The following is a 21,064-nucleotide window of genomic DNA, read 5'->3' as shown; positions in this document are numbered from 1 at the left end:
CTTCGAACCCCAGTGCAAAGCATCGAAAGAATACCAATGCGAATACGTAATACTCTAATTGTTATTGACACCAGTCCTTTGAACCCTAGTGCAAAGCATCAAAAGAATATTGATGCAAAGCTCCTAAAAAAATCTAGGCGTGGAGCGCCTACTATACAATATACGCCTACTATACAATATACAATATGATCAAAGGTTTTTTGTGTTGGCTTCAAATGATGTTTCAGGCGAACACCAACTCAGTACTATGTAGAGGTATTTTGGAAATATCCAATCAAGAAGACCCAAAAACATGGGTATTTTGGGCAATTTTCTACTAATACAATGACTGAGTGACCTTTAGTGTTGATGAACTGAGAGTACTGATATGCTACTTGAGAGCTCCAAGGCCTCTGGAACGGAAGGTGGCTTGATCGTCATCTGCAAGAATAACAGATAATAGATAATAGAAGAAGAAGAGGGCAGGACGACAGTGGGATGACAGAGATGAGGCATCATAGGCAGATTGATTCCCCCCTGGTGGATCGAAGAGAGAGAGCATGGGCCCTCGTCAAAGCAGACCGCCTGCCGTTCCCCTTCCCCTTTCCTCTCCCCCCTTCTCCCTCCCTCTTCCTCCACAAGACCCTCCTTGGTTGCTTGGGTGGCCTCCTCCTTCTGCTTGCCCTTCTTTCCCTGCCCTCTGTATGGGATGCCATTGTAAGTGTTTGGTCAGCTCGAGTTGCTTCACATGGATTTCTGTATCACATTTGCCTTTTGCCTTTTCTGCATTTCTTTGTGTCGCTGACACGTTTATCCCCTCTTTTGTGTAGAATCCTCCGTTTCTTTGCAAGAAAGATGGGATCGCCCTTCGTTGTCCCCAGGTGCGGATCACTCACGGTTGCCTCATTTGCACTGTAACTGATGGATCTTTGTATGTTGTATAGTACTGAACTAGCTCAGCACAGTAATGTCATCAAACAGTAACTTACAGGCATGCATGTTCATAGACCACATACGATCTTACAGATTTGCACTCTGATGCTAATCATACAATTACATGAAGTATGGGTATGGCACATGGATGCATATGCGAATTATCTATGAATGGCTACGCCAGTTCTCACGAACAGCTATGCATCTAGCAGTATCCATGTACAGTTACATGTTCTTTGCTACTTATGCCCAGCTACAACGATCTCACAAGCAGCAGTCAATGCACTTGTATGCCTATGTACATGCTCTGTGGGATCACATTACTGGTTCGCCTTTTTGCACTTGAAATATACATGCACTTAGTACTTTGAGCTGGGTCACAATAAGCAGGGCGTGTCTTAAAAACCAGTGTAATCTGTTCCTTCTAAGCTAGGATGAGAATGACCATTCTAGATGGGATTTTCAACTTTGTGCAAGAAATGGCTATAGTAATCATTGAGAATCGTGCTCAAAGATAAAGTCCATAGCAATGCTTTGCCAAGGCCTATTCAGGATAGACGAGGGCTGCAATAAGCTCGGTATCTATCATCTTTCACTTTTTGACATATCATGCATGTCTTGATAAACAGCTCAACATCACGTCTAAAAGAAATGCTCCATTGCTTTAATCGGAGCATCAATACATCCATGCCTTGTATAAGGAGGAGCACGATTCTCAATGATTAACTTAGGTGTCAATTGCTTTGTGGCACAACCATCTATGCATTATGAGAAAACTATCTCTAAGCACAAAATGCTATTGCCTTTGTCCATTGCAAAGCTAATCATATACATTTGCAAAATCTAAATTAATAGCATATTGATCTTTCATAGCATCCAACCTAGTGTTATATACTATAATGATAGTTGAAATCTGAGGCTTATTTGACAATGTATCAACCATCGCATTATTTTTTCCATCTATGTACGCGATCCAAAGTGAAATATAGATAAGAAGTTGGCTCATCTTATGTGCTTCTTAGACAATTTAGTTTGAGGTAAAAAGTAGCACAATGTTTGATGGTCCGTTTGCATTGTGTAATCTGTCCCTAAGAGAAAGCGTTTCCATGTCAAGTGCATGACTTACAACAAGTAACTCTTTCTCATTAACTTGCAAGCTTCTCTTTGTAATATGGGAAACATGACTCTTATAAATCACAACTCGACCATTATGCATTAAAACAACCCCTATGTTTATTCTCACATATATCACATTGAACAACAAATAATTTCCTTAGATCAGGTAATATAAGCAAAGTTTCTAAAATCATATTTTTGTTTAGCTTCTCAAATACTGAAATTTCTAGAGTTGTCAAATTAAAGGGTATACCCTTCTTTTGCAAAGTATGCAGTAGAGATGCAATTTAGTACAATTGCACACATACTTCTTATAATAGGAACACCCAAGAAACTACGGAAGGTGGCCATTAGTGAACCTTTGCAGGATCCATACGAATGCCATTAGCCAATATGTTAGAATTTGGTAATTTGAGGTAGTGTCTAATGTATTCCATATGGTGTGGACACTCATTCAATTGCCAATTTAGTGTGTGTATACTTAGTTTCTTTAAACATTAAAGTAGTGACACTAGAAACTACAGTAAGTTAGTCTAACTCTAGTTAGTCGGTGGAAGGTTAGTTAGCACTCTACACACTTGCAACAACTCACTCATTGTCATTGTCTCGTTTCTCTGTCCTCTATTGCTAGTCCTGTTTTCTCACAGTTGGCATTAGAGCAACCCTCACGAGGGTTTTGAATAGCCACCGTTGTTGGTGTTGCCTTGCTCAAGGTCCTGCAAGTAGCTTCATTAGCTATACGAGAAGGGGAGCATGTACAGCAGTTGTTTAACAGTGCGCAGTTCGCCATTGAGCCGTTGCTCCACGTGGAAGAGCTGCTAGTTGCTTGAGAGCTCAGTTGGAACTCAGCTCTATTTGTTGTATGGATGTTGCCTACTAGCTTCTATTCGTATGCGTTGCGTGTTAAAAGAGCGGATCTAGAGCATGGCTATGGTTGTTTAAAGAGGTAGAGTGAACTTATGAAGACAGAGTTGAAGATAGAATGCCACACAAGTGAATTAGTTTCCAAGATTGATTAGGTTGGACTCATAAACACAGTCTTGTGTGGTTGGACAATGACTCAGACTCTCAACTGAAAGAACAAAAGTACCATCATATTGCATTTCTTATCTTGCAAGTACAATGCTTTATAGTAGTTGGGCTGTTCCACTCTTCTCATTGTGCATATGGGATTCAGGATATCTCTTTCTAGAGCATACATCATTTGCCATTTCTCAACACCCCCCTCAAATGATGAGTTTTTACACTTGTTGGCTTTTTTCCCCCCTCGTTGTATGTTGATTAGCAAGGGGCTGGCACATAAATTTTGATTAGATGGGCTTTAGTGTGCAAATCATATATTGAATCGTGCACCTACAAAGGCTTTGAAGACGATCATACCATTCGAAGCTTGGCATGGCAAGAAACCCAAAGTTGACTACTTTTGGGTGTTTGGTTGTATAGCCTACACACATATTTCGAAAGAGCTTGGTGGGAAGCTTGATGATAAGGTTGCAAAATGTATTTTTATTGGTTATAGTTCAAAAATCAAAGGCTATCGCATGTATGACCCTCGCACAAAGAAGGCGTTTATTAATAGGAACGTCATATTTGTTGAAAATGCAGCATTTACACGTGACTAGTTTCAAATGCCAGCCACACATGACATTGGTGATGTTTTTGAAGGCCTTTTATCACTTTCTTTGAGGTTTGTGCCTTTTGTAAATGGCAGGACAGACATGTTGTAGCAAGCTGTTGTTGCTCCATATACTCCCAAACAATAGGGTATTGACAACGGTTGCCACATGCAATAGAGGTCAATAGTTAGCATTAAAGGGTTGTTGTAAATGCAACAAAAACAGTCCCGAGATGATTGTTACAAACTCTCGAGGAGAGTAAAATGGATATGCCTTTACCTCAGTATACTATAAGGGTTGCCAGACATGCATCACATGATGCAGGGGGGCACATTTGGCTGATATAATGGAAGTAAATGATTGTGATGAGTATATATTTATGAGCTCATTGTTGGATGATGATGAACCTACTTCCTTGAAGAAAGCTAAGTAAGATGTATATTTGCAAGGTACTTAGTCTTATGCATTATTATTTCCCGGGGGGGAGACTTATACTTACAGACTTATATCGATTTAGATTGGCTGGTGATGCAGACACTAGGCAGTCTACTAGTGGACATTGTTTCTTTTTGGGCTGTTTATGTATTTCATGGCTAAGCAAAGCAAGAAACAACTTATTGTGGCTACCAGATCTTGTGAGGCTAAGTACAGGGCAGCCTTCACAGTAACAGTGGAATGCGTACGGTTGTGTAGATTATTGATTGATCTACATTTACCATTGGAGGGTTCTGTGAGAGTGCGCTGCGGAAGAAGGAATACGAATACGGAGGGAGAGAGAGAGAGAAAGCAGAAAATAAGGAAGAGAAATCTGCACTGACTGAAATGAATGCTGAATACAAACGGGAAGGCGGAAGGAGACTGATCAGTTCCTGCACGTAGCCCACAGCGTCAGTGAGGGCACCAGATCAGGATGATGATGATGGTAGCACCACCACGGGGGAGGAATGTCGGAATCTGCAAGAAGACAAGTGATCAAGTGGGGAGGGGGGCTGCCTATAAATAGGCAAAAGGATAAACCCTAAAAATGCCCTAAAATGGGCGCAAACCCTAAACATGCCCTAAAATGGGCGCCCCACATCTCATACAAGAAAAACTTACTTTTCTTGTTATGTATAACTGGTCTATGTTTATGTAACTCATTGAACAAAATGTCCAAATGCTATCTATGCTGTGCCTTATTCTTTGAATAGACATTCATGTAAAAAAAAAGTACCCACAAATCGTCTACGTGGCTTGAAGATGCGATTCATCATTTGATTAAATGTGACGGGAGCATTTGTAAGTCCAAAAGGCATGACAAGAAACTCCCACAATCCAAAAGATATCATAAAAGTTGTCTTAGGCATATCCTCTATTCTAACGCGGATCTAATAGTATCCACTTTTCAAATCAATATGGTAGACTATGGTTGCCCCTTGTAATCTATTTATAACATTTTTGATTTGAGGGATTGAAAATCAATTTTTTATTTACTTTTATTCAAAGCACAATAGGCAATGTAGATATGCTATGATCCATTCTTTTTTTGAACCAAAAGCTATGGAGAACAAAAGGAAGATTAGTTGGGCTGAATTAGTCCTTTTTCTAATAGCTCATTAGCGTGACTTATCTCCTCTTGGTGGGTTGGACTTGCCTTGTAGAGTGGATTGTTAGGAGGGCTACTTCTAAGGATAAGATCTTTGCCATGATTTTGTACTCTTTGATGCCTAAATGGGCTACCATGTTCGCAGAAATAAAGTTGGCTCATGCCCCATTATCAAAGAAGATTAATGCATGCTGATCTCTGATTTTGCCCCATGCTTTGTATAACTCAGTAGCATCATATTGAGTTGATTAGTGACAACATTTGGCACTAATCCAACTGAGGTTTTGGGATTCTTTCCCTTAGGATCTCCTTGATTTACTGATTTTCCAACTTGCTGTCTATTGGGACAGTCCTTAACCATATAATCCTCCTGTTCACAAAGAAAGCATACTTGTAGCCCTTAGTTCCCTACATTGTGTAGTTGATTTCCAGCCCTTTTCTTGTTGTCTTGACCTCTTTTTAGCTTGATTTTCAGATCTGCCTATTTTCTCAGCCTTTGATAACTTCTTATTGGGCTTCTCTCCATTGTCTTGGAAGCTCCAATCTTTCCCACGTAGCAATGGATCGACTGCAGCAGTAGTTTCCATGAGTTGAGACATGTTGGACACGGTGGATTTAATGCAAAAATCCTTGATTTCTTTTGGCAGCCCACATACATACTTTTCCACTTTCTTATGAAGAGGAATTGGACAATAAGAAATCACTAGTAGCTAGGCATCCCAAAACTTCTTATTATACTATTCGAAGTTCTTGCATAATGTACTAGTCAACCAATTCAATGCAAACATTTGCTTGAATTGTACTCATCTTGACTGTGCTTTACCTTGCATTAGGAGTGTCAACCAACGTTGCAACGTGTTCTCCTTTAAGAAAGTAGTTGCCTTTTGAATATTTGAAGATTTTGTAAAGCTATCTTGGAATAGGTTACATCAAATTGTTGTATAAAAGTCAAAGGTTTCAGCCTAGCTTGTGTCCCACTAAAGGCCTCAAAGTTCAAATGCCTTAAACTTCATTGCTTTTTCACCCTCATCGTAGTCCTTTGTTACCCGTTTGGGAGTCAAGTTACCATACGTTGGCTGCTACAAAAAGGGTGCAGTTGCTGTATTTACATCATGGCTAGCACATATGAAGCATGTGCATGACCAGCACTCATTCCTTGAGCCCCAAAAGCACCAGGGGGTGTAGATGTGTTACCATACATGCCACTTTGTGCCCTAGATATCATGCCAATACTTCCATACATGGGGTTATACATATTTCCAGCCGGACGTGGATACATTGGGCCTTGCACACCATGCATTCGTTGTTGCACACCATAAGGAGTTGTGCCATACATTCTCTTTTGTGGTCCTTGACCCACCATAGCGTGGAAAATAGTGCCTCCACCAAAGTATCTTGGTTGCCCCATACTTGTATGGATGCTCGGCTATCCAAAACCCATTGGATTGGCACTAGTAAGATGGCCTTGCATTTGCATGTCCAATCCCATTGGTACCATTTGCTTTTGCTCATCACCAACCTTTGATGCATCTTTAGGCACGGTGGTGGTTCTTTGGAGCTTTTAGCTGCCCAATACCTGTAGAAGATGACATCTTCGTCTTGCCCTTACTGTCCTTTTTGTGAGAATTCAAAAATCTCTCAAATTGTGGATCTTTGGCCAACTGAGTAAAGCTGTTAGCTGCTGCCTTCAATCGAGCCTTGAAATGGTCATCATATTCTTCACGTCCTTGCTGGTCATTAGCATCTTGTGGCCTAGAAGGACCCGCTTCTTGGTCAAGAACCATATTTTTTGCTTGCTGTCCATGCTGTAAGCCTTTTCCAAGATTAGGCATTGCATTTTTCCCTTTATTATGTGCATTTTCAGAATGAGATGCATCTTCACTAGTTGATCCCATATCACTATAGGAAGACATTCTTGTTGTAGATGTTGGTCATTAGCATCTACAACAAGACGTTCTTGCCATAGATGCTGGCCATTCTTCACCTCCTTGATGGTCATTAGTATCTTGTGGCCTAGAAGGATGCGCTTCTTGGGTTTAGAACCATATTTTTTGTTTGCTGTCCACGTTGTAAGCCTTTTCCAAGATTAGGCATTGTATTTTTCCCTTATTATGTGCACTTTCAGATTGAGATGCATCATCACTAGTTGATCCCATCTCACTATAGGAAGACATTCTTGCAATAGATTGCCTGCTGTTTGCTCCAGCCTGCATTTAATGCAGTCATCTATTGCCAGACACCTCCAAAATGTAGTCACTTGATCAGCAGTGCTGTTGCTAGTCCTTGGAAGGTGTCTTCTTGCTATCCCTTGCCTATTGAGACCCCTAGATGGCTGTCTTCTCTAGCAAATTGCTGTTCTTTGATCAGAAAATGGACCAGAAGGTCCCTTCCTTTCTCTCCCAGGCGGTAAACTAACTGAATGGTTGAGACCCAACCCCAAAAACGTTTTCTTAGTTTTCATGGGCATTTTTGTCAAGTGGCAGCTTTCTAAACTCGTTTTTCAGCATTATCCAACCATTTAATTAAATTTCAGAATTAAATAATCTTGAAAATTAATTTCAACCTTTTTGATCTTGCCCAAAATTAATCCATAATTAAATTGGTTAGGCCATTTGCAACATGGAGTTGTTCCCAATCTCTATTGACCCTTAGATTGGCATTAGTTAATTAATTATTGCTAGTCCCTAGTGTCACCATTGACACTTATTGGCCAAACAATTGTGCTAGGGTTAAAACTGACACCAATTGATCCCCAAAGCCCAATTGACATAACTTATCACAACTTTTGCCTTTGATACCTACTGCATTCTCGGGGTCCTTGGCCTTGCACATGTGATTAATAACTTAATTAAATGTTATCAGCAAGATTAAATCATCTTAAAATTTCACATCCGCATGATACTCTCTCCAGCCGGTGTATTGTAGAATGATCCTCTCTCTTCCTCTTTCCGCCTCCAAAAGTGTTTTGCCCACTTGCATGGATAAGTTTTACCAAGTGATAGCCTTCCAAAAAGAATTTTTAGAATATCCAGATTTATTAAATTAATTTTCAAAATGTTAATTTTGAAAATTAATGTAATAATTATTTATGGCTTAAAAAAATCTACCTGGCCAATAATTGGATTGGATATGCCAATTTATTACCCAAGTGATGCTAAGCACTCATTAGTCCGGAATTGGTATTAGTTAACTAATTAATGTCAATTTTCTAGTATCACTGTTGATACTTAGGGCTAATTAAATAGTCTAGGCTAAAATCTGACACAAGGTACCACCTAGTACTTGTTCATTATAACGTGTTGCAACTTTTGCCTTTGGTACCAACAATTGATATCTCGAGGTCCTAGGTTCGATATTGCACATTTAATTAACTCTTTTATCAAGTGCTAAGCAAAGCATCAAAATTTCATGTTCTCATGACATCCTTGGTCTCTTCATGTCTCCATAGGGCCGTCCTTCTAGCCCTAGGATGACACCTTCTGTTTAGGTGCGTGTTCTTACTTCTCTACCCAAAGAAGATCATTCGGATGGATCTAATTACTTCCTGTGGTCTGGCAAAGTGAAGTGTATTCTTGATACAATTGATCTTTGGGCTTTTGTGACTATCCCAATCCGTGGAGGATCACACTATTGGTTCATCTATGGATCGTGCAACCCTTTGGGATAGGCTTAACTCTTAAGCGTGATCCTTTCTCTTTATGAGGCTATAGGATTTTATTCTTGTTTATGTGCACAAGTTAGAGACGGTAGTAGAAGTATGGACAAAGCTTTATTCTCTCCATCACTTTTACCCATTGTATCACCTTGGAAAAGAAGCTTCTATTCTTTCGATTGATGACTCTCCTTCTATGAAGGATCACATTAACAAAATGGAGGATATGAGGGATAAGCTTGTCTCTCTTGGATGGATGATATCTTCGGAGGATATGGCAATGGCTCTTACCCAATTACCATTTCCTAAGTATGATATTTTTTACACTAGTTTTCTTACATTGAGAGTGCGCAAGACTTCTTCTTTGGGAGGAGTTAGCCTTGCTGGTCTTGGAGCACGATGAGCGTCTCAAAGAGATAGGAGCTAATGGATCTGGCTCTACTAAAGCTTTTACTATAGGTGCAAGAGGGGAGGGGGACAAGAAAGCAAACAACAAGAATCAAGATGCCAAGAAGGATGGGAAGAAGCCGAAGTGCCCACGCTGGGAAGGGTACTCATCCAAAGAAGTGTTGGCAGAAGTATCCCCATTTGAAGCCAAAGGATGGTTTGAAGAATGAACGGCTATCCCTACTACCATTGAGTTCGTCTTTGTGCATCTATTTGAGGTTGGTACAACCCTTGCTTCCTTTGCTAAGGAGAAGATGTGGCTCGTGATAGTGGGGCCACTTCCCATATGATTTATTGGTAGGATTGGCTTCAGGATCTTCGTTCGAGAGTATAGGTCACAACTCCTGCATGCTAGTTCATGGAGTGGGGATTATTTTCCTTTTGCTTGATCATTAGGCTTTTGCAGGTCAAAGTCCTTTATGTATTGGATTTGGGCTTTAACCTTCTTTTTGTCCATGGTTTGACATAGCTAGGTGCTTGCTTAGTCTTCACCCAAGATGTTGTGACAATTGAGGATTCTTCCACAAGTTCAATTCTTTGGATAGGTACTTAGGAGCCTCAGCTTTATAAGCTCATTGCCCTTCTTGCGTGGACTTTCCATGAGTGTGGGTTACTTTGGTATGCTTGTTATGGGCACCTTTTGATTCCATATGCAAGGCTTCTTGGAAGAAGTTATTGGAGGTTTTTAGATTTTCCGTCTATTCACTCCTCGTGTCTTAGTTGCTTATGGGGCAAGCAACATAGGTAGCCTCATCCACAAGTTGCTTCTAAGAGGGCTACTACATCGATCAAGTTGGTGCACGTTGACTTATATAGACCTATGGGCACGGCCTCCCTATGGGAAGGCGAAGTATTTGATGTTGATGATTTCAGTAGATATGTATGGCTGTACTTCTTGGAGTATAAGAGTGAGGCATGCTCCAACTTTTGTGATTGGAAGGTGTTTGCTGAAACACAAATGACTTTCAAGGTTTGAGGTGTTCGAGCTGACATCAGCGACGAGTTTTGTTCTAACATTTTTTCTAAGTTTTGCAGGGATCATGCATTCAGATGGAATATTCTCATCCGATCACACCAGTTGAGAATGGTGTTGTGGAGTGCACGAGTTGGCGATGTTGGAGCATAGGAATCTACCTCACTCTCTTTGGGGTCAGGTGCTTCCTAAAATGGTACACATCCACAATAGGTCTTGGACTTCCGCATCGTGGGATATGACTTGTTATGAGGCTTTGTTGGGAAGAAGCCTTTTGTATCCCACTTTCACATCTTTGGGTGCGATGCTTATGTCCATGTGGACAAGAAGAAATAAGACAGCAAGCTTCGCTTGAAGTCGGAGAAGCTTATCTTTGTGGGGTATAGCATGACCAGGAAGGGCTACTTGCTTTATGACCCGAAGACATGAAAGATTGATGTGAACAGGGATGTGAACTTTGATAAGTCTGGGGCCTTTGATGATCCAATTGATGGTGCTTCTTGGGACTTGGGACACCATTTTGGTGACAAACATGCACAGAAACTGACCTAAACTATACATCAATGATTCGCATTTCTAAAGGTTAGAAGAGTCTCTCTATGTGCATATATGTGGTGTGTGCGTGTGTGGGGTTTCAAGACTCGTTTAAAGGTTTTCTTTAACTTGCTGTGAAGTTACTTGGTTGAACCTGAGCCCGTGCATACACTTGGAAGGTAGTGAAAATTAAAGCCATTAAGATATGAGCTCAATTGCTCTTTGTTTATTATCTTAGTTGCATTCGCTCAATGCTATGTACACCTTGATTTCTAGGTTAAGGAGCCACCGTCCCTTTGGGAGAACCCATACTCAGCGACAACTTCATGGAAACCCTGTGCTGAGAGAAGAGAAGATAGGCATTCTTGTGAGTCCAGGCACTTGTTACTCTAGCCTGATTCTTCTGCCTTTACCTGTGAAACCCTGGTGGTTTTAAATTGCTCCTTCTTTTCTTTTGATTCATGTTTTGGCAGATCTATTTTGAGCTGTTCAAGTGATTGTGCTGTTTCTGGTTCACAGCACTTCCAGCTGAGAATGAAACAAATGGGTATTTGGCTGTCCATGCAGAGGGTGGGCTGAATCAGCAGCGAATTGCAGTATGGTTTCTTCTTTAAGATCCAATAAGATTTTCTAACGGCTTAATGCACTTCAAAGTATTTCTAACAGCCAAGGAGCTAGCTTGTGTAACACATGTTCTTTGCACAGATATGCAATGCTGTTGCAGTGGCCAAGATTATGAATGTCACATTGATCATTCCTCTGATGAAACAGGACCAGATCTGGAAAGACCAGACGTAAGGAAGAAATTCTAACTACACTAATAACACAGACTGAGTGCCTAGGAAAGTGATCTCAATGTGTGGTTTCTCTAACTTATATAAAAGACAACTTATTTTATTAACACAAACCTGTAGTTGTTCTTGCAAACTTAAAGCCTGGCTGTTGCCATGCGAGCATATGCCTTTGTTGTGGGTAATTTTTCTCAGGCAAGGGTTCTGTGCATGAAATTATATACTGCAGTGTAATACCATGATACACCAGCTAGTTACAAGACTGACTTCGTTTATGGTTTTGTCATTTTACAGGCAATTTGAGGATACTTTTGACATCCTCATTTTATGATTTTACTATTTTGCAGGAGATTTGAAGATATTTTTGACGTAGATCATTTCATTAATTATCTTAAGAATGATGTACAGATAGTAAAAGAGATTCCTTCCTGGTTTACAGAGAAAGGAGAGCTGTATACCAGTATCAGGTTTGTGCTCCATATTGCTCTTTCTTAAATTTAGAGTATTGGAACAGTTTGTAATGATTAACTTTGATCAGGCGCACAATTAAAAACATACCCAAGTATGCATCAGCACAATTCTATTTGGATAATGTCCTACCAAGAATCAAGGAGAAGAGAATAATGGCCTTGAAGCCTTTTGTTGACAGGCTTGGGTAAGCTATATCTTTATTTTCTCTAGAGGTGCTTTTGTGGTTTTGCAGTGTATGTGAGGCTGGCTAGGTATTAAATTCTTTATGAAATGAGGTCTATTTGGGCAGTTAAATTATCATGCTAAAAGTCCTGTTTGAATAGATGCACCTTGCTAAAGTCCAGTGTACTTGTCAAAAGTTATATAAAGCAGAAATTTCACAATCCTAGTATATGATTTCCTGGTCCAGCCTCTTTGATAAGCTTGTGCTTCATGGCTATATATGTGTCTTTACAGGTCTCACCTGATACTTACGTGGTTGACATGGTTATATGTATTACCTATTTGGATCAATTTAGTTTCTCACTGTTCATGTATTTATGGGCTGTTAGTCTCCTGGTTGTGAGTCCTATTCTCTGAGTCAGCAGGGGGTGTCATCTCTGACGTTTATTATTTGTTTTTTGTATGGCCATTTCAGTCCTTTGTTTCCAGTTTTGTTGTGACAGGGCACTTTTAGGCCGCCTAGATATTTTACTCCACACTTGAGGGTTTTCTATACAGAAAATCTTAGTGGTCTCTGTTTCTTGCCTTTTAGTCCAAACACATGTGGTGGTTCTGTTCCTCTCTCTCATCAGCACCCTCACTTCAGCTACAAATAGTAGCATGTGCAAGGGCTTCCCTCGTATCAGCCTTCAGCCATTGGCCAGCCCCAGAAGCTTTCATACCAGCCCTGTAACATAGTTGCAGCCCTTCCTTTGCAACAGAACCTGTCATCTATTCTGTTTGTTGCCTGTAGCAGCTGCATTTTTCTCTGCTCTAGCTTATTGTCAGCTTGATGGCACCCTGGCGGCTGCTTTGCAGCCACATTGCTTCTGCTGCTGGTTTTGAGTTTTGTGCTTTTAATACCTTCTAAATGTTCAAGGCCCCCACGAATATGTGCAAACTATGGATGCTTTGGACATGAAGCATCATATTGTAGGGCCCCAAGGAGGCTACCCTATCCTAAAACTTATACAAAAAAGGCATATCAGCAACAGAATAGGGGTCCCTACTATCCAAGGCCTCAACAACTAGCTTTATCAGCACTTGCTGAACAAAAGCCAATGGCACATAGGGCTGAAACTAATCCTTTAGGCATACTGAGATACAGCCTGTCCAACTCATAGTTGCCAAGAAATCCATTTCATAAGGTTGGGAAACTTGTTTCATACTTGGGTGTTTCGTAAATGTATGAAACACCTATTTTAAACTTTCAAAAAAGCCCTACCATGAAAAGTATATTTGAATTTTTATAATCAACCTTTTTCATGGATTCTTTCTACATGATGTGATGGAAATTTTCATTGATTACAACAATTTTGTTGGAGTGATTGTATATGATGCATGTATATATTGATGGCTTCTTCTATAGTTAAAGCTAATGTTGGTCATGGATACTGGATCACAATGCATGTTGCACCCTGTGTTTTGATCAGCTGAACCCTTATTTCACTTTGTTGCTAATGTCTTCTTCTGCTTTGCAATCATTTTCGATGTCCATTTTTTTAATCCACGTGCATCGATATTTGCCTACTTGGGGTTTACTTTTTTGCGTTTTCTGCTCCATTTACACCTCAAAGGAAAGGTTCACATGTGCTGGTTGTTATGCCGCTATTTAATATACTCACTTCACATACTATTCCTCTCGTGCTTTTAATCAGAAACCTAGGTCCTCTCTTTAAGACCCTTGTTTGTCTTCTCTACATATCATCTATCCAGCTCCTCCATGTTGCAATATATATGACAAGCTCAATGGCCCTGACTATCTAACTTGGAGTGCGGTGATGAAAGCGTGGTTTGTGCATAAACATCTTTGGTACATTGTTTTAGGTTCTACCTTTTGCCCCTGATGGCCCTCTCCTCTTCCATTTGATTGGGACAAAGACAATTATGAGGAAGCAGTCCTAGATTGGGACAACGACAACACCAAACCATACTCAATACTTCTTTGAGGCATCTTGAAGGAAGTACTCCCAAAAGTCCTCTTGTAGGACATCTCCCTAGGTGTGAAAGAAGCTTCAACTTATGTATGAGGCTTTGTTGGCTGGAGGGTTGTTACTCTCTACAACAATTGTAGAATATCCAGCTTGAGGAGACAATTTAGTCATTCATTCTGAGTGACACAAATCCAAGATCACCTTTGCAACATGTAGTTCGTTCTAATAACCGAAGCTCATTTGGTGGGGATTGTTCTCTATAAATTATCTTTGGAATTTGATGGTTTGAAATGCCTTACAAGCTCAAACATCTTATACACATGTTAGTTTTCAACCCATGATGTCAATGCTACTTGAGCATGAATCTGCCTTATGATTACAGGGAGGTTGTCATCTTGATTTGGTGGCCCTCATTCGAGTGTCTCAGCCCCTTTCGAGAGGGGTGACACACAGCATGCTAGTCTCATTGCCAGAAGGGGCAGCTCTGCAGGGATTGCAAGGAGCTAGCAGCAATGAGAAATAGAAGGAGAAGGTGAAGAAGAGCAAGGAATCCTTTGATTCTTCATCATCCTTAGATTTTGACTCATTCTGTCCATGGAACAAAGGTCGGGGTGGCCCTGGAATCATTCTTCTAACCTTGCTGGTGCCATCATTCCTCATGATTGTCCAGTGGTAGAGAGGGAGTGTGTGAGGGTGGTGGCTGTCAGACATGTAAGCCTCATCCAGATTCCACATGCAGACGTGGTGGGACTGTGAGTGTAGATTTCTATAGGCACTACTGAAGTTTGGCTGAGTCAAATGTTGGAGCTGGTTTGCCTTTTAGGTTCATTATGGGAGGTGTGACAGCGAGCAATCTTTGCTTGTAGTCTGTTCCCACATGAGGGGATACTTTGGTGGTTTGGTAGAAGGTGGGGAATCCATGCTCATGATGTGCTTTCCACTTATCTTGTTTGTGACAAGCATTTAGATTCAACTATTTCTACTCTCAATGGTCAAGGATTGGTATGATCGGCATTGACATCAATGTCTTTCCAAGGCAGTTTGGTGGTGGCTTGATCATTGCTAGGTATCCATGGTCCTATGATTGTCATTGTTGTATTTACTATGGTGGGTCCTTCATCATTTCATTTTTACTATACTCATCACATGATCCAAGAGAGGGTATTAGCATTGTACCTATCATGCTTGTATAGGCACATTATTTGAGTGCATTGCATTTTTATTGGGAGACACTTATTCAGCTAGCCGACCTGTGTTTATTGCTGGTGGATCTAATTTATTTATTTCTCCCTTGCTGCCTATTTATAGGCTACCTCTCCTTTGTGTCATTATCAATTCATACATGCACATTGCATCTTGTTGGAGAGAGGGAGTTTAGGAGCACTCTGCTGGTTGCCCACAGCCCGTGCCTTTGTGCACACTTGTGCTCCAGTATGTGGATTCTGTTTCCCGAGTTTATTATTTCTGTGTTCACGTCCCCCCATGTACTCCACGATAACATTTTAACATTTGATAATCGCTTTGAACTATTGACAAAGCTTTAAAAAGACAAAGTTACTTCAGGAATAATCCACCTACAATTATGCAGCAATTAACATCATGTGAGTCCGACCAATGTTTATTCGAAACGTTGACGAATAACCTTCCACCTTTCTAATGAAATATTGATATAGCTCCCTTTATCTAGGCTGGAAAAATCATCTGGTTTGAGGAGCCAAGCCTCCCTTTTGAGTTTCCTGAGGGTGATCAACAAGAAGCTTGACAGTCGTAAGACTCAAACTGAATATTTCCTTCTGAAGGGCATTATTACAGTGAGCTCTTTTCCCTTTGGTGCTCATGCAGTTCTTATGATGAGGAAGGTGGCCTTGAACATACAAAATAGAGTTCTCATTGTTGCAAATTGATTGTTCTTAAACCAGCTGACAGGAAACTTTTATCTTGAGTCACACTATCTATTGTTTCAAAGGATGTGCGAGAGACAAGGTTTATGTGTTATTTGAGTGTCAGAGTTTTGGTGCTGCAGTTTGTCTTGACCAATGCTTTTTTCATTTTCTTGAGGATGATGGATTGTTACTTGGGATAGATTTTTCTGTGTGACTTTTTGTCTTACTATACCGAAAACTCTCAGAGATTCTGTGTTTCTTGACGAGGAAAAGGGCTGGTTCTTGAAGCTTATTTCTCTAACTTCGGAAATAGTCGGGTCATGCTGATTCATGCATCATTTGATCTACTTGTCTAACAATAGAGGATGCCCAGGAGTTGTGATATTTTGCGGATCTCATTGTCCTTCACAACAAGCACTTAGAGCAAAACGTGTAGCTGACATATTCTTTGAATGAGGCTAGCAAGGAGTTTTTTTGGACATAGTTGAATGAGATGAAGCACACTTTCAAAGGACTCGAGGTGGTTTATTTGTCTCATCATTTATGTGATTTGCAAAGCATAGTAACATGGCATAGGGGACAAGGACAGAGATGAAGATGGGTCAGGGACATGGGCATGTACAACATGCACGATGTATCACGTGGACTATTAAATTTTACAATCTAACTTTTGTGTATGTGTGGGTGTGTACATTACAAATATAATTATAACTTCTATGTGTTTCTGTACACTATCAATATGTATTATGTTTTGTTATACTATCAGAAATTGTGTGCGTGCATAGACATACACACTCAAGTGCATGCATATGTGCATTCCTTAAAAAAAAAGTGCGTGATACGGGCTTGGTATGTGATTTTGAAAGGTGGGCTGAGTTTGTATGCATGAGAGAAGGGGAAGAAAGAAAATTTAAGTGACACATTAAACTTTTTGGACAAACAGTTTGCAAATTAAAAAAAAGGGTCCCTTGTCAGCCATCCCTGTAAATGCAACAGTCAGGACGGGGGCATGTCTATTGGGGATGAGATAGGAGCATCCTCCTCATCTAGCATCCCCTTTACTATTGGGGATGAGACGGGCATCCTCCTCGTGCAAATCTTGACTTTGGAGGGGCCAGATTACTATGTTGCAAAGAAAATTGAAGTTGCACTAACAGGTTTCAACATCACATGTAAGAAACACTTTTTATAAAGTATAGTTGAGGGGAACTCTGAAATGGGAATGCAAAGGAAATAGTAACGGCAATGTTTTAGAAGAGGGAAACGGAAACCCCACATCATTAAGGGGTAGGAGAGGAGAGGTGAAGACGGTGAAATGTGGAAAGACAGAACAGGACAGGACTTTTCTAAGGAAGGACAAGCAAAATAGTGTGGGTGTCTTAAAGGGATAGAAAGGTACAGACATAGCCTAAACCAGTGTTCATCTCCACAAATTTGCCACTTGGCATTCCAAAGAATCCAACGGGAACGCCACATCGTTTCAGACGAGGGAAAACATTTTGCATGGGGAAACGCTTTTTGGGATTTCTTGAGCTGTTTTGGAGTTTTGGGCACCTCTGATAGGTGTTTCAGGGCATTTCCTGCTTCTATGTTGTAAAGCCATTCCAAACACAAAATAGTTTGGAATGCACATAGGTTTGTGGTGTGCTATAAAAGAACAATTTTAGCCATTTTTCACAAGGTGTTAGAATAGAAGGTAGTATCATTGTATGATTCAAGTAACAGATTGCTTATGCCTGCCTCATTATTTTGAAGTAAGGGACATATCAGTCATCCTCTTACATTGTATGATGTTTGTTTGAATCTATTGCAGTTATGATAATGTTCCACAAGAAATCAATCGGCTACGTTGCAGAGTGAACTATCATGCTTTGAAGTTCTTACCAGAGGTTGAGGAAATGGCAGAAGTTTTAGCGGCAAGGATGCGGAATCGTACTGGCATACCACATCCTTATATGTGAGTTGTTATATGTTTCAAGTGAAGTAATGGCAGCTTTAGCAGATTTTATTTGTAATTTGTAAAATAACCACAGGTTGGCAAAAAATCTTACGAACTCAGATTGACATATCAACTCAGAATGGCACTCCAATGTTTGTGATTTTTATGAACTTCAATGACATTCCCACTTTTTTATGTTTTATGACTTGTACGAATTCTTGTTCCTTTTTGTCAGGGCATTACACCTTCGATTTGAAAAGGGTATGGTAGGTCTTTCCTTCTGTGATTTTGTAGGAAACAGAGAAGAGAAAGCCTTGATGGCTGCCTATCGGCAAAAAGAATGGCCCCGGCGTTACAAGGTACCATGGTTGACTGGAAAGATTTTGTGTCAACTTGTAATGTATTTTGTTTCTTTCTGCTTTTTGTTGTTTTTCTGAAGTTCATCAGGGATGTCAAATTGGTCATTGAAATGGATTTACATAGGTCAAAAAGATCTGATTTAATTGATAAGAGCTGTCTACTGCTAAAATAATTTTGCACTGGAATCCTGCAGTGACTTTGGTGGGATCAAATGCTAATTTAGAGTTATGGGGTCAAGCATTAATCCAATAAAATTGGTTGCAAGCTCATGAATATATAATTAAAAGGTTACAAATGACATTCGTGGCAACATGTTTGGGTTAATTTTTGTTGTCCACTTCAGTAAGTAGTTTTTACTGCAATTGGGGATGAGTATTGACAGCATTAATCTTCTCACTCTCTGTAGTGAGAGTTGACTACTACTAATAACTGTATGTTCAGTAGTAAATAGAGAACCGACAAAAGAACAGGCAAAAAAGAAAGATCGCTTGAGATAAATGGTTCGCGTGGGATGTTGCTGGTGCTGCTGTGTTTGGTTTGGCTGATGATAGTGCTGATCTGGTGTTTGGTTTGGCTGATGATAGTATTGATGAATTTCTTTTAATGTTGGTGCATAGGCTGTTATGGATTTTCATACTTTTCTGCCGATAGAATTTCTGGGAACTTGCAATGGTTTTTGTTTTCTTCTTGCTTCTGGGTCTACTTTTCTAGTATGTTTCACGAACTGAAAAATGGAATGCAGTAGTCAAGTTAAATTCTTTTCCTAACCTGATCAAAATAACTAACTGAAAAGTCAAGTTAAATTCTTTTTCTAACCTGATCAAAATAACTAACTGAAAATCCTGCAGGGATTTAAATATTAATAGAGCAGGTCAGGCAGAGTTAAGTCGACCATTTGATAATGAGCTTTATTTTAGATGACTTGCTGCTGCAGTTGCTTTTGAGAGAATTGGCTGAACTTGCAGTAGCAAATAGACTGACAGAGAAGATCAGGCAGGATTAAATGAACTGCTTTCACATGGCCTTATGCAAGATGGCTTGCTGTTTACATCACTTTTGTCTGTAGTAATAAGCCTGTGATGTATGTTATGTTTTCATCAGCCTGATGAACGAGCTTGATCTAATTTAGCTTGTACTGAAACTACATGTCAGCAACGTCACCACATACTTGCTTATTTGAGCAACAGAGACTCAATTATTGCATCTTAAAGTCATAGTAGATAGGATGCTGCAAGCATTTATTGCATGTCTGTTCTCTTTGCTCAGCAGTCAAACTAGGATGGCTCTTAGTCGCAATTGACTATACGGATTTGCTATGAGTTGTTTTACCAAGAGCTTATTTCCATGTGGCAGAATGGGTCACACCTATGGCAACAAGCTCTGCAGAAGCGTAAGGAGGGACGGTGTCCTTTGGAGCCAGGTGAAGTAGCTGTTATTCTTATGGCTATGGGATATCCAAAAGAAACACAAATTTATGTGGCTTCGGGCCAAGTATATGGTGGAGATAAACGGATGGCTCCTCTGCGCAACATGTTTCCAAATTTGGTAGGTTCCTTTTATATGCATTGTGTTTTGTACGAGGGTTTCAGAACACTGCATTCTACTGTGCTCACTGGGAAGTTGCATAGAATGGATGCCTTTTCTGTCTTCAGAGTCCACTGGAAATAAACTTGCACTTTGGGGCTGCATAGACTGTCATGTTCTGCTATCAATCTCATTACCAAGCTGAAGAAAAAATTTATTGGCCCCTTAGTCTTCCCAAAGAAATTTCCCATTTTTCTAGAATGATAAGCATGGTTCTGTGGATTAATAGCTTCATTTGATTAAGAAGTATGCTTTCATTTGTAGATGTGTTCAACTAAAAAACTGTTTGTGCACCACTGTGAACAGGTTACCAAGGAGGAACTGACAACAAAAGAAGAATTGAAGCCATTCAGAAAGCATGTCACAAGTCTTGCTGCTTTGGATTTCCTTGTTTGCCTGAAATCTGATGTTTTTGTCATGACCCATGGTGGTAATTTTGCAAAGCTCATTATTGGAGCCAGGCGATATATGGGGCACCACCAAAAGTCCATCAAGCCTAACAAAGGTGTTATGGCCAAGTCCTTGGGGGATCCAACCTTGGGTTGGCCAGCTTTTGTACAGGATGTGATTGTTACACATGAAAGCCGTTCGGGACTGCCTGAGCCAACATTCCCTGGGTATGACATCTATGAAAATCCTCTTTCTCATTGTATGTGCAGGACATAAGTTGCAATGTATCTTGCTAGGCTTCTAGACAAGTTAGCTCACAATTATATCCTGCTTACAATTGAATTACCTTGTTGTAACATAGAGCTGATATGTGAGCACAGTTAATTGAGGCTAGGTTTTGTCAATCGTGTGTAATTGTTTAATATTTGGGGGCGGGGGACGGGAGGTGCGGGCAGGAGAGAGAGAGGAGAGTCCTTTGGATGCCTAAACCCACGACACAACATGCTCAATACATCAAGATCTCACTGTAATCTACTTTGGGTGTGTAATTGCACAAATCAAGAACATGAAAATCAACTAGTCGCAGAGATAAGAGTAGCCTCTTATATCAACTTGGAGATTTTCACTCCATAGATTGCCCTGGACTCGGTGTTGGTTTGTTAGCTGTCCTGCATAG

At 40.3% G+C, this 21,064-nt stretch overlaps 1 protein-coding gene across 1 annotated transcript; it reads left to right on the top strand.

Annotated features, from left to right (window-relative positions):
• Positions 1 to 235: 235 nt before the first annotated feature.
• Positions 236 to 20,811, top strand: LOC148041095 (O-fucosyltransferase family protein). The gene is made up of 11 exons (XM_087676814.1): positions 236 to 696; positions 810 to 860; positions 11,112 to 11,202; positions 11,355 to 11,431; positions 11,541 to 11,629; positions 11,974 to 12,093; positions 12,165 to 12,281; positions 17,929 to 18,072; positions 18,290 to 18,413; positions 19,768 to 19,959; positions 20,305 to 20,811. The coding sequence occupies exons 1-11, from the start codon at positions 478 to 480 to the stop codon at positions 20,662 to 20,664; spliced, it is 1,584 nt and encodes a 527-aa protein (XP_087532940.1). The 5' UTR covers positions 236 to 477; the 3' UTR covers positions 20,665 to 20,811.
• Positions 20,812 to 21,064: the final 253 nt, after the last annotated feature.

The sequence above is a fragment of the Lygodium microphyllum genome, chromosome 1 (genome assembly GCF_053477565.2).
Source record: "Lygodium microphyllum isolate KBCC chromosome 1, Lygodium_microphyllum_v1.1.10, whole genome shotgun sequence".
Lineage (NCBI taxonomy): Eukaryota > Viridiplantae > Streptophyta > Polypodiopsida > Schizaeales > Lygodiaceae > Lygodium > Lygodium microphyllum.
This window is presented reverse-complemented; position numbering and strand designations above follow the sequence as displayed.

What these genes read in the sequence shown, in the direction of transcription:
- LOC148041095 (XM_087676814.1), top strand. Translation starts at nt 478, where the DNA reads ATGACAGAGATGAGGCATCATAGGCAGATTGATTCCCCCCTGGTGGAT. An exon ending in CCTCTGTATGGGATGCCATT is followed by an intron (nt 697 to 809) that starts GTAAGTGTTTGG and finishes TCTTTTGTGTAG; the next exon opens with AATCCTCCGTTTCTTTGCAA. An exon ending in CAGATCTGGAAAGACCAGAC is followed by an intron (nt 11,630 to 11,973) that starts GTAAGGAAGAAA and finishes ACTATTTTGCAG; the next exon opens with GAGATTTGAAGATATTTTTG.